The sequence below is a fragment of the Aythya fuligula genome, chromosome 27, assembly GCF_009819795.1.
Source record: "Aythya fuligula isolate bAytFul2 chromosome 27, bAytFul2.pri, whole genome shotgun sequence".
Taxonomy (NCBI): Eukaryota; Metazoa; Chordata; class Aves; order Anseriformes; family Anatidae; genus Aythya; species Aythya fuligula.
In genome coordinates, this window is record NC_045585.1 from 5,050,456 (window position 1) to 5,065,661 (window position 15,206).

General features: G+C 53.5%; 1 protein-coding gene and 1 pseudogene across 1 annotated transcript; both read left to right on the top strand.

The window, feature by feature from the left end:
* The first annotated feature begins 88 nt into the window (after positions 1-88).
* LOC116499341 (disintegrin and metalloproteinase domain-containing protein 32-like) lies at positions 89-6,912 on the top strand. Its single transcript, XM_032204026.1, is given in 19 exon segments — positions 89-134; positions 480-568; positions 570-634; positions 953-1,031; positions 1,161-1,237; positions 1,340-1,502; positions 1,902-1,967; positions 2,223-2,294; positions 2,868-3,034; positions 3,160-3,241; positions 3,352-3,488; positions 3,595-3,781; positions 4,059-4,148; positions 4,578-4,776; positions 5,173-5,281; positions 5,600-5,783; positions 6,085-6,165; positions 6,568-6,685; positions 6,770-6,912. Coding segments are annotated over 19 exon segments (2,154 nt in total).
* Positions 6,913-6,989: 77 nt separating this feature from the next.
* On the top strand, positions 6,990-15,076 carry LOC116499342 (annotated as a pseudogene).
* Positions 15,077-15,206: the final 130 nt, after the last annotated feature.

The window sequence follows — 15,206 nt, forward strand, 5'->3', positions numbered from 1 at the left end:
TGCCCCTGCTTTCCCGGTGCAGGAACGGTCCCCAACGGCCACGGCGTGGGGCAGTTCCTGGTGGGGCCGTTGGCAGCCAGGTCGCAGCATGGGGCCGTGCGTGGTGCTGCAGGCGGCGCTGCTGGCGGTGCTGTGTGAGTCTGCCCACAGGCACCCATGGGCCCCCAGCGTGCCCGGGGCTGCAGCTGGTAATGCCTCACACGGCCCTTTCCCTCTTTCTCTCTCTCTCCAGGTTCACGAGCACTGTCGCAAATCACAGTCCCGCTGCAACTGCCCCCAAACACAACGGGAGAGTCGGTACTTGAGCACCCCTCTTATTTCCTACATATGTGTGTAGGTGTGAGTGGGTGTACGTGCAGGAGGCTGTGCTCTGCTGGCTGCAGAGGGGTGATGGGGGTGGTGAGTGCTGGCAGCTGTAACTGCAGCCACAGGGGCTCAGCCTGCCCCATGAGGAGTGTTTGCTTCTTGAGCTCCTGCAGTTGTCCTCAGCGCTTGCAGCCTGCCCTCTGAGCTTGCTTTTCTGCGGTCGCTATTCCTAATTCTTCCTTTCTCTGCTCTTCTGCACACACAAGGGCACGCTGTCCTACGTCCTCGCGATAGAGGGGAGGCCGTACACCATTCACCTGCAGCAGCAGTAAGTGCCCTGGTGCTGCCCCGTCTGAGCACTGCTGGCTTGTGCGCTCCCACCGGAGGCTCCTCTGGCACGGGACGGTACCGGTCACCTGCAGAGGACGCGTGTTTGTGTGCCACGCATCCAAATGCTGTGAGGGGTTGGAGCAGGGCTGGAGGGATGCTTGTGCCCGTAACCGCTGGTGGCAGCGGGTTTTGGATGTGCAAGGAGCCCCGGCACCATCGGTGTGGCAGTGCCTGCTGCAGGACCCAGCGCGAGCTTGAGAAGCTCTGTGTAAGAGATGCTAGTTTTAGTATTTGACTTCATGCTTTTCTTTTGCAGTCTATTTATACCTGATGATTTTAGGATTTATATGTCTAATGAGATGGCGTCCTTTAAAACTGATTTGACTCATATCAAGGCAAGTTTGGGCTGTTTTTTTTCTTTTAACCTGAAGTATTGCAGAGCTGCTGTTCAGTGCGTGCAGTTAAGCTGTCTGGGTGACCAGTTCTTGGGACTTTAGGGCTTCCTTTGCTTTGCTGTGGTTTAGGGCGACTGCTTCTACCGCGGGTACATCGAGGGTGTCCCTGGCTCGGCGGTGACTCTCAGCACCTGCTCCGGGCTCAGGTACCGGGGCCGCCTGCGCTGCCGTGCCGGTGCCCGCGGCTCCCCACCCTCCCCGTCCCCTGCCGGCAGCCGGGGTTCCCAGCGGTGCCGTATCCCTCGCAGGGGCTTGCTGCAGTTTGAGAATACCAGCTACGGGATCGAGCCACTGGTTAATTCACCCATCTTCGAGCACTTCGTTCATCAAATGAGCAACGAGAACACTGCAGGCTTCCTCTTCGCAAAGAGCCGCGCCGAGAGCGGGGCCCAGCCGGCAGTGCAGGAGATGGTGCTGAAGATCGTGTACGGTGAAGTGAGCTGCCGCCGGTCTCCTGGCCGAGCTCATGTCTGCTCGGTTTGGGTGGGAGCTGTTCCTGCGGGCAGCTTTGTCCCACGTGCGGTCTGGATGGGCAGCGATGGGTGGGGGATTTTAGGAGGGCAAGGGCTTCATGGAGCTGTCGCGTGGATCGTCACTGTCCTGGTGCCTAACGAGAGGCATGGCCAAGTTAGAACGGCTTCTTTGAAAAGTGAGGAGTGGTTAAAGTTAGAGCGGCTGCTTACCTTGTGCTAAATACGAAGACAGCATCCACGTAATGCTGTTGAGCAGACACTTTGTAGTATAGCAAATTTCAGGAATAAGATCGATGGAATGTAAAAATAAACAGCTTCACAATATTTTCTTTTTTAGCCAGCATTATCTGCAGTACGGTCTCCTAAGTACTTTGAGGTGTATGCAGTTTTGGACAAGGCTTTGGTAAGTCAGTGCCAGCCATCTTCTCCTTGTATTTGCTTGACTACTACGAACGTAAGAATGGTGCCATTTCCAACTTTTATGCGTTTTTGGTTTTCCCGTTAAAAAGGTGTTTGTACTGTGGATTTTACAGGAAAGAAAGATTGAAAATTGGTAGCTCACATTTATGTGACTGGATGCTGGGAATCCTTTCCACCTTATCCTGCTTCGCTGTGATAAATGACTTGTCCATTCTTACGCCCTTGTGTTGTTTTCCAGTACAATTATATGGGCTCAGACAAGAAAGTTGCAACATGGAAGATAATCCAGATTTTCAATTTAGTCAACAATGTAAGTTTTGAAACCTGGTTTGTATCGTAATAGAATGATGAGGGGCTGATTTTAGAAACAGCCACCTATTTCCTAGTTGCTTTTGGTTTGGGGAGGAGGCTTTGTAACTGCAGTTCCAGCCTTGGCTCGTGATGCTTGGCATTGTGATGCCAGGCACAGCCTGGCAGGAGCCGCCAGCTTCTCTGCCTCCTGGGCCAGACGTGATAAAAGGTTGGTGAAGAGTTTAACCCCAGTGGGTGAATACAAAGGCTTTGCTTTTTCTTCCCCTCCACACTGTCCAACAAACACACTTTTAAGAACTGTCCTTGGGCTGATTTGTGCGTATGATGATAAGCTACTTAACAGAAAAACTGAAACATTTTTACCAAGTTATTAGGCTTTGTTCATGTGCCTCTTGGGACATTGTTTTATTTTTGAGTTTAGTTCATTCTATTTTGCCATACAGATGTCATTCCATGGCTGCCAACCAACAGCTACTGTCCATCTTTTCCTGTCTCATTTGTTGCATGTACAGACATAATTGTGCTCTGAAAAAAGGCGTGTGAGCAGCCATCTCACCTGTCACATTTTCAGATTTTTAACCCTCTGAACGTGACCGTTGTTCTGTCCTCCCTGGAGTTCTGGATAGAGGAGAATAAAATCTCGACAGCAGGGGAAGCCGATGAACTTCTGCAGAGATTTTTGGAGCGGCAGCAGCCATACCTCGCTCTGCGGTCGTATGACATCGCCTGCCTCTTTGTGTAAGGCTAGAATTCCCCCAGGGACTGGCGGTGCGGGGCAGAGCTCAGCCAGCCCTGCCATGCGGGGGGCACTGGGGGGACCACAGGGCTGCGACCTGCGGCCGGAGAGAGCTCCTGTGTTTCAGGTACCGGGACCAAGCTTCCTTCGCGGGTGCGACCATTCCGGGCAAGGCGTGCCAGAGGGATGCCGCGGGTGCGGTGGCCGTGGTACGAGGCCTGCGGCTGGGACCAGGCCGGGTGCTGCAGCCCTGGGGTGGCGCCGGGGCCGGGTGCCTGCAGGGCAGCACCGCACCCAGCTCCTGGCTCTGCCCCCCCAGTACCAGCGCAGCGTGACCCTGGAGTCGTTCTCCGTCCTCCTGGCCCAGATGCTGGCCCGCAGCTTGGGCATGAGCTATGACAACAACAGGAGCTGCCACTGCCCCGGGCACATCTGCGTGATGAACTCGGAGGCGCTGTGAGTTCCTCGCGGCCTTCACCCGACAGAGGCACAGGGCGTTCTCAAACCGAGTGGTGGTGGATGCGTTGACACCTACACAAACGGGGATAATCCTTCATTTTAGACATGTCGGTGGGGCAAAAGCCTTTAGCAGCTGCAGCGTTGAAGACTTTGAGAGCTTCCTCAAGCTGGACACAGGGGACTGCCTGTTCGACAGGCCGCGCCTGGCCGGGCTCTCCTACCAGCAAGCAGCCTCCTGCGGCAACGGCGTGGTGGAGCGCGGCGAGCAGTGCGACTGCGGCTCCAAGGCGGTGAGCGCTGCAGCAGCTGTGGTAAATGTGGGATTTTGTGCTGTTTGTCCATTCGGAGCAGTGAGATGTGGAGACACAGGGCGCAGCTGAAGTAGGAACCAGCCCAAGGACTTGGGTCTGCCATGAGCTCCTGTGCTGGCATCGGTCCGACAGCAGCTTTGCCCACTCTCTCGTGTTATCCATTTTATGGATAAGCAGGAAGGGGAGGACCTTGGACAGTGAAAAGCTGAGAGGGAACAAAAGTGCAGAATAATGTGGCTTTGTGATGTGTTCTCAGGCATGCTTGAAGGATAAATGCTGTACTAACACGTGTCGGTTTAAGCCAGGAGTGAAATGTTCCTCTGGACTGTGCTGTGATGGATGTCAGGTAAGTCATGTTCTTGCGGTCATCACAAGGCCATCGTAATTTTTGGAGAAATATCATGTTCCCATGCTTACGGATGAGGACAAGCTCCTCTGCTGTGCAATTGCAGCAGTTCCTGGGGTGGAGCTTTCCAGCTCAGCTCCCTAAAATCCCAAGGAAGGAAATTACTGGGGGAAGGCTGTCATGGGATGGGATGGGATGGGATGGGATGGGATGGGATGGGATGGGATGGGATGGGATGGGATGGGATGGGATGGGATGGGATGGGATGGGGGAGACACATGGTTAACCTGAGTGCCCAGCAGTGGTCCTAGCACTGGGGAGCTGTTGTAGAGGGTCCCGGGGGCCCGAGAGGGACCCCTGCCAGTGGGTGCCTGAGCATTTGTGAGAGAGGAATTGTGAGAAAGGAACAATTTCTGCCTCTCTCTCCAGTTTAAAGCAAAGAATTCGCTGTGCCGCCCTCCTGCCGACGTGCAGTGCGATCTGGCCGAGTACTGCGATGGGTCCTCCGCGTCCTGCCCCCCCGATCTCTACGTGCAGGATGGGCACAACTGCGAGCACGGCACCGGGTACTGCTACAAGGGACGCTGCCAGTCTGCTGACCTGCAGTGCCGGAGGCTCTACGGGACAGGTAGCAGGGCGGCTCTGCTCTCACTGGCACTGCTGCCCTGCTTGAGAAGGCAGCTATGGTGCTAGCAAAGTTGGTTTGTGTCCTTGCCCTCTAAAACACCAAACTCAGGTGGGTTTCATTATGGCTTTTTGTAGCCTGGTTTCTGTGGAGGTGAGGTTTCGTGGTTAGTTGTTAGACTCAGGTCTGATATTTGGTGAGAACTTCATCAGCGAGCCAATTTTCTATTGGCCCATGACATGCTTCTCAGGACTAATTAGAGAAAAAAACCAAAACATTTTCTCTAAATAATGTACAGCATCCACGTTCTGCTGTGTGCAAGATGAAAATTTGTAGGTACCATAACATGTCATTTCATGTTTCTTTAGCACTAATATTGATTATAAATTAAACTTGTAGGTTCAAAAAGTGCTCCTGTGGCGTGTTATGAGGAAGTCAATAGTCAGCGAGACAGATTTGGACACTGTGGGTTCCACTCCCGACATGGCTATAGGGCCTGCGCGTGGAGGTAGGTTGCAAGGGAGGGGCAGCTGTTCCCCTAAAAATGAGTATTTAATTTGGACTGTACAGAAGAGGACAGTATCAAGATTCCAGCTGACAGTGAGATTTGTGAAGCAATAAATAGTTATGTGTGTTTTCTCTTCATTGGTAACGGAGCATCTTTCCTCGTATCACAGATCATCTCTTGGGCTTTGCCAGCCCTACTTATTTTTTCTTACCATGCAGCACTCCGTACTTCTGTTGTGTGGTTTAATGGTGCTGTTGTTTCACTGTTTAGCATGCGTATGTGATACACACACACATTCCGTGCAAATCAATTTTACAGGAATCTCAGATGTGGAAAGTTAATCTGCACGTATCCGTATAGCACTCCCTTTGCAACTGATGCTGCTGCTGTCCTTTACGTCCAAGTGCGAGAGCATTTATGTATATCTTTGGATTATTTGAATATACCAGTGAGGCTGGATCCTCTTATGATTCCGCCAGGTACAAAGTGTGGCTCTGGAAAGGTAAGAAAACACTTTATAGTCAACTAAGACGTCAGATAGGAATTTTAAACATTAACAGTTTTAGGAATACTCGCTCCTGTGCAGCATAGTGTAAACACTGCAAATATACACTGGCATCACATTAAGTTTCTGGTGTGGTATAAGCATTGAACATAACCCTAAAGTAGTAAACGTAGCTTTTCAAAAGCATGGGGTTGTTTTTTCTAAGGAAGCGTATTTTGAATCCCATGTGGGACACGAGGCCAATGAGCTGAGGACTGATGGTAAAGCGCTGAACTGGAATGGCCGTGTGTTTTTCTAGGTGTGCATAAACAACACTTGCCACCCCCATTCCGTCCTTGGATCTGACTGCAACAGCGAGGTGGAATGCCACGGCCACGGAGTAAGTAGCAGCAGCACTGCTCTGAGTGCTGCGGGTGTTTGGTCCTAAAGGTTTGCTGGGACTCGCGTGGGACCTGCCTGCAGACACATTTTAGGCTGATCCAATTGAAATCCCGGCCCTGTCAGCCCGTACCGCGAGTAAAACCACTTCAACGTACTGCTCCTAAAAACAACTCCGAAATGAGGAGGACAGGTTTTATTCACCGAGAGGGAAAACTGGGTGGTTTGGAGGGGGGGCAGCGATGCTGAAGGATGCAGCACGGGCGGGCGGCCGCGCTCGGGGCTCTGCCTTGTGCCGTGCTGCCCGCCCCGACGGGGCTTCCCCGCTGGGTTGCTCCTCGCCCGAGCTGCGGGGGGGGCTGCCCGGCCTGACGGCGGGCCGGGGGCTCTCCCCTCTCCCCAGGTGTGCACCAACCAGCGGCGCTGCCACTGCCACCCCGGCTGGAAGCCGCCCGACTGCCGCCGGAGGGGCTCCGCGCTGGGCGTCAGCGCCGACGGCGGCCCGGGGCCGGCGGAGCGCGGTGAGTCCCGCGGCCGGGCCCGGCGCCACGGCGGCTCCGCGGCCCCTCCGCCACCGCATCCGCGCTCCCTTCTCCCCCCGGCAGGACCCCCGGCGCTGCGGGACGCGGCTCGGACCTGGCCGCTGCTCCCCGCCTGCCTCCTGCCGCCCGCGCTGGCCGCGGCCGCGCTGCTGCTGCTGCTCCGCCGGGAGGCGCGGGGGCGGCGCGGGGTGCGGGGGGGGCAATAAACGAACCTTTACAAACCAGAAACGGCCTCGGCAGCGGCCGCGTCTCTCTGCGGGGCCGTTACCGGGCGGGGGGCGCCATGGGGCTGCGCCTGGCGCTGCTGGCTGTGATGCTGGCGGCGAGCCGTGAGTGGGGCCGGGGCTGTCCGGTGGGGCTGGGGCCGTCCGGTGGGGCCGGGGCCGCCCCAGTGCTGCCCGGGGCTGCAGCCGTCTCGGGCCGGCCGGGAATGGTCCCTCCCGGCGTCGTGGTGGGGATGCTCAGTGGTGGTGGTGGTCCCCGGGGAGGGCCGGGGGCTCGTCTGCTGGGCTCTTCTCACCAAACGCTGAATGCGGCTTCTGGGGGTTTGGGGACTTCACCTGCTCCGGGTAACCCCCTCCTCGCTGGCACGGGGGTCCTGGGATTTGCCGATGTGCCAAGCACGTGAAGGGGCACAACACGGGCGGCTGTGCGTGGAGCGCAGCACACGGAGGAGCAGGAGCGCTGTGGAGCCTGCTGAAGTGGACGCTCACTGTACGGCAGCCAGCGGTGTTCGACTGGGCTCCCCGAGCCCCATTTCTGTTCCTGATGCAAGTTGGGTTGGGTTGGTTGAACTGGGGCTCGCTCTCATGCTCCCATCGTACCGTACTTACATTCCTGGGCTGCAGCAGGGCTGGGGTCCAGCACTGGTGTGTGCACATCCATTTGTTTTTTTCTATGGAAGTGTCCAGAAAAAGCAGGGCTGGTATCCCTCTCCATGCCAGCCTACGGTTTGTAAAAGTGCCTCTCACACGTGCTCACAACTCCAGCTGTGGCTGCCAGGCACAAATGTGGCGGCATTCAGCTGTGATTATAACTGAAAAACAAATTGTTTCTCTAGGCTCACAAATACCTTTGCACGTCACAGTTCCTCAGAGGTTACCCTCAAAAACAGCTGGAGAGACGGTACTGACACAGTTAAACTATTTAATGTTTGTGCATGTGTGTGCGAGTGGATATACTGGTGCAGGAATACGGGGTGTAACAGTCCTGGCGTGGCTGCTGCTGGGACAGTTTTGGGAAATGATGCTCTGCCTGCCCTGAAGGGTGTGTGTGTGGGGGGTGTGAGGGGGTGACCAGATCTGCTGAGCTCCTGCGGTTGTCCTCAGCTCTTGCAGCCTGCCCTCTGAGCTTGCTTTTCTGCGGTCGCTGTTCCTAATTCTTCCTTTCTCTGCTCTTCTGCACACACAAGGGCACGCTGTCCTACGTCCTCGCGATAGAGGGGAGGCCGTACACCATTCACCTGCAGCAGCAGTAAGTGCCCTGGTGCTGCCCCGTCTGAGCACTGCTGGCTTGTGCGCTCCCACCGGAGGCTCCTCTGGCATGGGATGGTACCGCTCACCTGCAGAGGACGCGTGTTTGTGTGGCACGCACGCAAGTGCTGTGAGGGGCTGGAGCAGGGCTGGAGGGATGCTTGTGCCCGTAACCGCTGGTGGCAGCGGGTTTTGGATGTGCAAGGAGCCCCGGCACCATCGGTGTGGCAGTGCCTGCTGCAGGACCCAGCACGACCTTGAGAAGCTCCAAGTGAATACTCCTCAGAGTGTTTTCAGAGGATTTTGCTGTATTTATGTTCTAGGTTCTTTTTACCTGATGATTTCAGGATTTACACATACAATGAGAAGGGATCTTTGTACTATGATTCACCCCAGATCAAGGTAGTGCTTTGTTCTTGCGTTGGATGAATTGCGGGGCAGCCTTGCTCTTTAGTATATGGGGAGATGTCACCCCTTATGCAGGGGAGTGATGCTTCCCTCCTTTCCCCTGTCCTTCAGCAGAGCTGGGTGGGACAGGGCAGTGCTTTGTCATACGAATGCCCTGTCCTCACACTGGGATAGTGTGTAGAGACTGGAGATTGTTTGCAGATACTTGAACCAAAGTGAGATTGAACAAAATCTTCATAGTGCTGTTGCCTGACAGAGCTGCCCCTGTGGTTCCCTTTGCTTCCCTTTGCTTTGCTGTGGTTTAGGGCGACTGCTTCTACCGCGGGTACATCGAGGGCGTCCCCGGCTCGGCGGTGACTCTCAGCACCTGCTCCGGGCTCAGGTACCGGGGCCACCTGCGCTGCCGTGCCGGTGCCCGCGGCTCCCCACCCTCCCCGTCCCCTGCTGGCAGCCGGGGTTCCCAGCGGTGCCGTGCCCCTCGCAGGGGCTTGCTGCAGTTTGAGAACGCCAGCTACGGGATCGAGCCTCTGGTTAATTCACCTGCCTTCGAGCACTTCATTTATCACATGAGCAACGAGAGCCTGGCAGATTTCCTCTTGGCAAAGAGCCGCGCTGAGAGCGGGGCCCGGCCAGCAGTGCGGGAGGTCTCCTACAAAGCGCACACAACGCTGGAAGTGAGTGCTCTGATGGTGGCACTGATGGCAGCATCAGTTCTGGTGTCTCTTGGTCCATCAAAGAAATTAGCTTTTCTTACATATCATGACTCAAATGGAGAAATTAATTAACAACGGTGAACTTTTTTTTTTCTCTTTTCCAGTTACTGTCAAAGCACCACAGAGAGTTGGCACTCCATTTAATTTTGGAAAGGAATTTGGTAGGTTTGCACCAGTCAGTTCCTGTTCCGTATTTATTTCCTTGGCTCTGGATAGAGCTGCTGCAGAGCTTTGCCATGGTCTTTCACGTGGTCCTGCATGGCTTTGTGTGGGCTGTAGCTTCTGGCTGTGGTGAAAGGCCGTGATAACTCCACGTGCTTCAGCACGTCAGTAATCTAGGTACAACCTCATGTCATATTTCAGTACAACTACCTGGGTGCAGACAAATACGTTGTGACGCAGAAGATAGTTCAGATCATCAGCTCTCTCAGCAGTGTAAGTTTGAACTATTCTTTAAATACTGCAATAGAAATTTTGGGCTTTAATTTCAGCCTACTAACAGCTAGGTAGGTATTGGTAGGATTTGTCTAATTTTTGAGAAGATAATAATTAATTAAATGTGCTTTCTGAATACTGAATCTCATCTTTTTAGCTATTGATTTTTTAGTTTAGCCTGTCAGAAGCTCCAAGTTTCCCTAGGTCTTGTCTAGACGGGGTTAGGAGCTGTGGCAAGTAAGGTTTTATCCTTTGCTGTCCTCCACAAACACATGCTCTAACTCAGTGCTTCTCTCAAATAAATCAGTAGCTATGCCTAACATCACCTCGATACCATACTGTCCTCTAGTAGTTCCACTGAGGGGTGATCATGCATGTGTGCATGTGTCAGAAGCCACCACTGCTTTTTTCCCTGTGTCTGTCATAGGGGACTGTTTTTTGTTAGATCCTGCTTAATAAACACTTTTCTCTTCTCTTTTGGACACATTGCTATTTCTATATATATATATATATATTTTTAATTCTCTGTACATTTCATTATACACATACACAACAGTAGATCAGTTGCCAACTGCTCCTGTCTATTTTCCTTAGGCAATGTGGCTACTAATAAGAATAAAAATTTACACAGGGCATGAAATGAAACACACGTGAGTAGCCATTTCCCGTTTACTTTCCAGATGTTCAGTTCTCTTAACATAACCATTACCCTGTCCTCCATGGAGGTCTGGATGGACAAGAATAAAATTCAGACAGGGTTGAATGGAGAAGAAGTGTTGATGCAGCTGCTGGAGTGGAAGATGACCAGCGCTGCTCTGCGGCCCTACGAAGTGCCCTATCTACTGCTGTAAGGATAGACGGTCGTTATTATTTCAGAGTAGACAGTAATGACCTGTAAAATTCATGTACTCTGGAACTCTAGACTTTACTAGGGCTGAGATGCCTCTTGTGGAATTGAGGTGGGGATGCAGTGAGGAACAAACAAAAGCTCCCCCCTGCCCTGCGTGGCCTGGGGGCTTTGACCCGGAACCGCTGAGGCTTGGAGGCCGGAGAGAGCTCCTGTGTTTCAGGTACCGGGACCGAGCTTCCTACGTGGGTGCGACCATTCCAGACAAGGCGTGCCAGAGGGATGCTGCGGGTGCAGTGGCCGTGGTACGAGGCCTGCGGCCGGGACCAAGCTGGCACCGTGGCCCTGGGGTGGCGCCGGGGCTGGGTGCCTGCAGGGCAGCGCCGCACCCAGCTCCTGGCTCTGCCCCCCCAGTACCAGCGCAGCGTGACCCTGGAGTCGTTCTCCGTCCTCCTGGCCCAGATGCTGGCCCGCAGCTTGGGCATGAGCTACGACAACAACAGGAGCTGCCACTGCCCCGGGCACATCTGCGTGATGAACTCGGAGGCGCTGTGAGTTCCTCGCGGCCTTCGTGGCCTTCACCTGCCAGAGGCGCAGGGCGTTGTGAGGAGGATGGCACGGCGTGCCTCGGGCGTGGGTGCCCTCCTGTCACAGGGTAACACAGAAATCTCTGCTGTTCTTGCTCTGGGAAAGGAAAAAAAGCATAAATAGCGATTCGATGGTTACATCGGAAAGCAAATCTTTTCTTTCCAAAAGCAAGATGTTTCTGAATGCTTCTCATCCTTACTGATAGCACATGTTAAAGTCAGGTTTGCCGATGAGATGAAAGACCCCTGGGGGCTGCTTATCCTGCCTCGTGTTCACCCACGAGCAAGTTCTCAAACTGAACAGAGATGTTAAGAAATGGAACGGCGGTGGATGTGTTGGCATGCACACAAGTAGGGATAATCCTTTGTTTTAGACGTGTCAGTGGGGCAAAGTCCTTTAGCAGCTGCAGCTTTGAAGACTTTGAGAACTTCCTCAAGCACAATCCAGAGTGCCCTTTCATCAGGGTTGCCCGGAGGAACCCGCTCTCCAGAGCGGCCGTCTGCGGCAACGGCGTGATGGAGCACGGCGAGCAGTGCGACTGCGGCTCCGTGGCGGTGAGCGCGGGGCAGCGGGGGGCCAGGGTGTCCCCTGCCCTCAGGAACGGCCCCAGACATGGGCTGGAGGTGGTCCAGGGGTTCATAATGCAGCTCTGTGGCCATGCACAGAGATGCAGCTGTCCCCTTCCCTTGGGGCCCCTGAGGCGTGCTGTTTGTTAGGGGGATGGGGGCCAGGGCAGGCAGGTGAGGAGATGTGAAGCAGGGAAGGGTTCACGGTGTGCTTGCAGGCATGTGCGGTGGACAAATGCTGCACTTCCCAGTGCAAGCTCAAACCGGGCGTGAAGTGTTCCTCAGGACGGTGCTGTGAAAATTGCCAGGTAAGGCACGTTCATAATTATCAGCAGTTAAGGCTATTTTTGAGGTCTGGAGACGTAGTATTTACTGTAGTAGGACTATAAGCCAGCTTACTGGTTTTGCTGATGGTCACCTCCAAAAAACTTAACAATATTGGTGCCGCCTTTTGTCTTTAGCAAGATGAGCATTTTCCCTAGCATGCAATGTATGGACAAGATAGCATCCAGGGGATGGGGATGGGGCATGGGGGACCTGAGTGCCCAGCAGCGATCCTGGCACTGGGGACCTGTTGTAAAGGGTTCTTGCACCGATGGGTGCCTGAGGATGGAGAGAGGAACAATTTCTGCCTCTCTCTCCAGTTTAAAGCAAAGAACTCGCTGTGCCGCCCTCCTGCTGATGTGCAGTGCGATCTGGCCGAGTACTGCAACGGGTCCTCCGCGTCCTGCCCCCACGATTTCTACGTGCAGGATGGGCACGACTGCGAGCACGGCACCGGGTACTGCTACAAGGGACGCTGCCAGTCTGCTGACCTGCAGTGCCGGAGGCTCTACGGGACAGGTAGCGGGGCGGCTCTGCTCTCGCTGGCACGGGCTGGGAATGCCTGTGCAGACTCAAATGCGTAGTGCTGGGCTTCCTGCACTTGTGGCGAGGGGAAAGGAATGGGCCATGGGAAGGTGATGGTTTACATGAGGATTTCAGGCTGAATGTTGGCACAGCCATACATCTAGGCAGAGAACAAGCCACAGAAATACCCAGATTTTGTGGACGGTCTCTGAGACTTTACCAGCAATTCCATTGTCTGCGAGGTCTGTCCTGCAACTCGAACGTGGGCAGATAGTGATATAGCCACTTTTTACTCCATCAGATACAAGAACTGATAAATGTTAAAGCCAACACAGGTATTCTAATCTGTATTACCCTCAGTTATAATCAGTATTATTTCCAAACTTCCAGGTGCCAAAAATGCTCCTTTGGCTTGTTATGAAGAAGTCAACAGCCAGCAGGATAGGTTTGGACACTGTGGTAATCACCCGAAGGATGGGTACCAGCCCTGCTCTTGGCTGTAGGTTTCAAGGGAGAGGGAAGTGTTTAACTAAGAACACGTGTTTAATTTGTGCCCCCCTTTACTGTTGATGCAAAGCGTAAAAATCTGTCAGAAGCTTCTTCAGTAGGGTTTTCTCCTGCATGGCTGCCTTTTCTTCCACTATTGGCTCTAGCTGTTCTTAAAAGAGATGGTGATGCCGGGCAGGTCTTGTCCTGATGGATAAGGGGCACGTAGGGGTGAGCAGAGCACTCTGTGGTGGGCATGACAAATGCTTACCCGTGGCATAACCCGAGGTGTGGGGGGGTACTGGAGACTGCAGGGGGTTGAGAAGCAACTTCATCGACTATCCAGCAGTACAAGCAGTCGGTGAGCTTGGGTGCTTATTTCATTTAAATCTCCCTCCCTGAATTGTGCACCTCAGTGCCTCCAGCATTGTGGTCAACCAGATGCTGTGCCCACTCTTCTAATTTACTGTGCTAATGATTTTTTTAGGAATCTGGGATGTGGAAAGCTAGTATGCACATACCCGAGTCGTATTCCCTTCACAAAAGTTAAGGGTGCCATCATTTATGCTCAAGTGCAAGAACATCTGTGTGTGTCTTTTGATTTTATGCGTGGACCAACAGTGCAAGATCCTCTCATGGTTAAAGATGGTACAAAATGTGGTCCTAGAAAGGTAAGAAATATTTTGAGAGCATGGAAATGACATACAATTATCACAACTGCAACAGTTTTAGAACTGCAACTGGTTGCAACTTTGCAGTATAATTTAGAGGTGGTTTGTACTTACATTTTTGGTAATTGATTTACTGATCATTGTTTGAACCTAAGAATCTTTTTTAGAGTAATGGCTAGCATGATGAAGAGTGATGGGAAAGTATCCAGCAGAATTTTTTTCTTTCTGCACTTCCAGGTGTGTGTGAATGGCACGTGCCAGCCACATTCAGTCCTGAAGTATGACTGCAATGTGAAGACTAAATGCTCTGGGCATGGAGTAAGTAACGGTGCTGTTAGGGTGGTCTTGTCATGTTGGCTGATATTACTGAAGAAGAGAGACGATCTTCTCATGTGCCTACAGTGGCTTGCTTGGGACTTGGCTAAACCTGTGATTTGGGCTAACACTCATTCTCCAAAATTGTTGTGCAGCAACTGTGGGAGAAATTAAGTGAGAATACCTTATGTACTTTCCCTTCCAAGACCAAATATAAATGAGATGAGGGGATGTGGAGTACTTGCTTGTCTAGATTAGCAGAAAACTGGAAAAGGGGTAACTAAAGAGGATTTAACTGCACGTAATTGAAATAGTGTTGGAAATGTCCAGTGTATTTGTGCGAGGTAAGAGGCAGCCTGGGGAGCAGTGGAGCAGGACATGGAGGAAGCCCAGTCAGGGGTGTCCAGCAGCAGTGTCAAGTGGCACTGGTGTCTGGCTGTGACCCCAGCACGGGGCTTGCACTGGTCTGCGTGTGGGAAGGAGTGGGTATGAAAACGGTGCTATTGAAAGCTTCGCAGTGCTCCTTAGTACAAGTTCTTACAGGTGGGGAATGTTTTCTTCCCACCCTGATGTTTGCAGGTCTGCAATAACAGAAGGAACTGCCACTGCAGCCCGGGCTGGTACCCGCCCCAGTGCAGGATTCGGGGACCTTCGATAGGCGGCAGCATCAACAGTGGGCAGCAGCTGTGGGGCCGTGACGGTGAGTCCTGCGTGGCAGCTCCGGGTGCCCAGTGGTTTTACCGGGGGCAGTGGCTGCCCCCATGGTCCCAGAAACAGCCTCGTCGGTCTTATGACAGAGCAGACGCCCTTGGCATCGCCTGGCCCTTACCCGGAGGTGTGCCTGTGGTTCTCTCCCTAGATGCTGTCACAAAAAGCTTTCCTAAGGGCACACTGAAAAGTTGGCTGCTGCTGCTCCTCTGCATCATCATCCCCATCCTTGTTGGCTGCATCATCCTGATTAAAAAGTGGACCCAGCTGATGAGGCGCTGTGCGAGGAACGCATCGCAAAGTGATGGGTAAGTTAATGGTGGTTGGTTACTGCGAGTCCCCCGTTCTGGGTGGGGGAGATAGGCAGGGGGTTGTGGCAGCGAGGGGTTTGGGGACGCATTCTGTCCAGGTGTGAAGGAGAGTGGGTGGGAGAGAGCCTGGG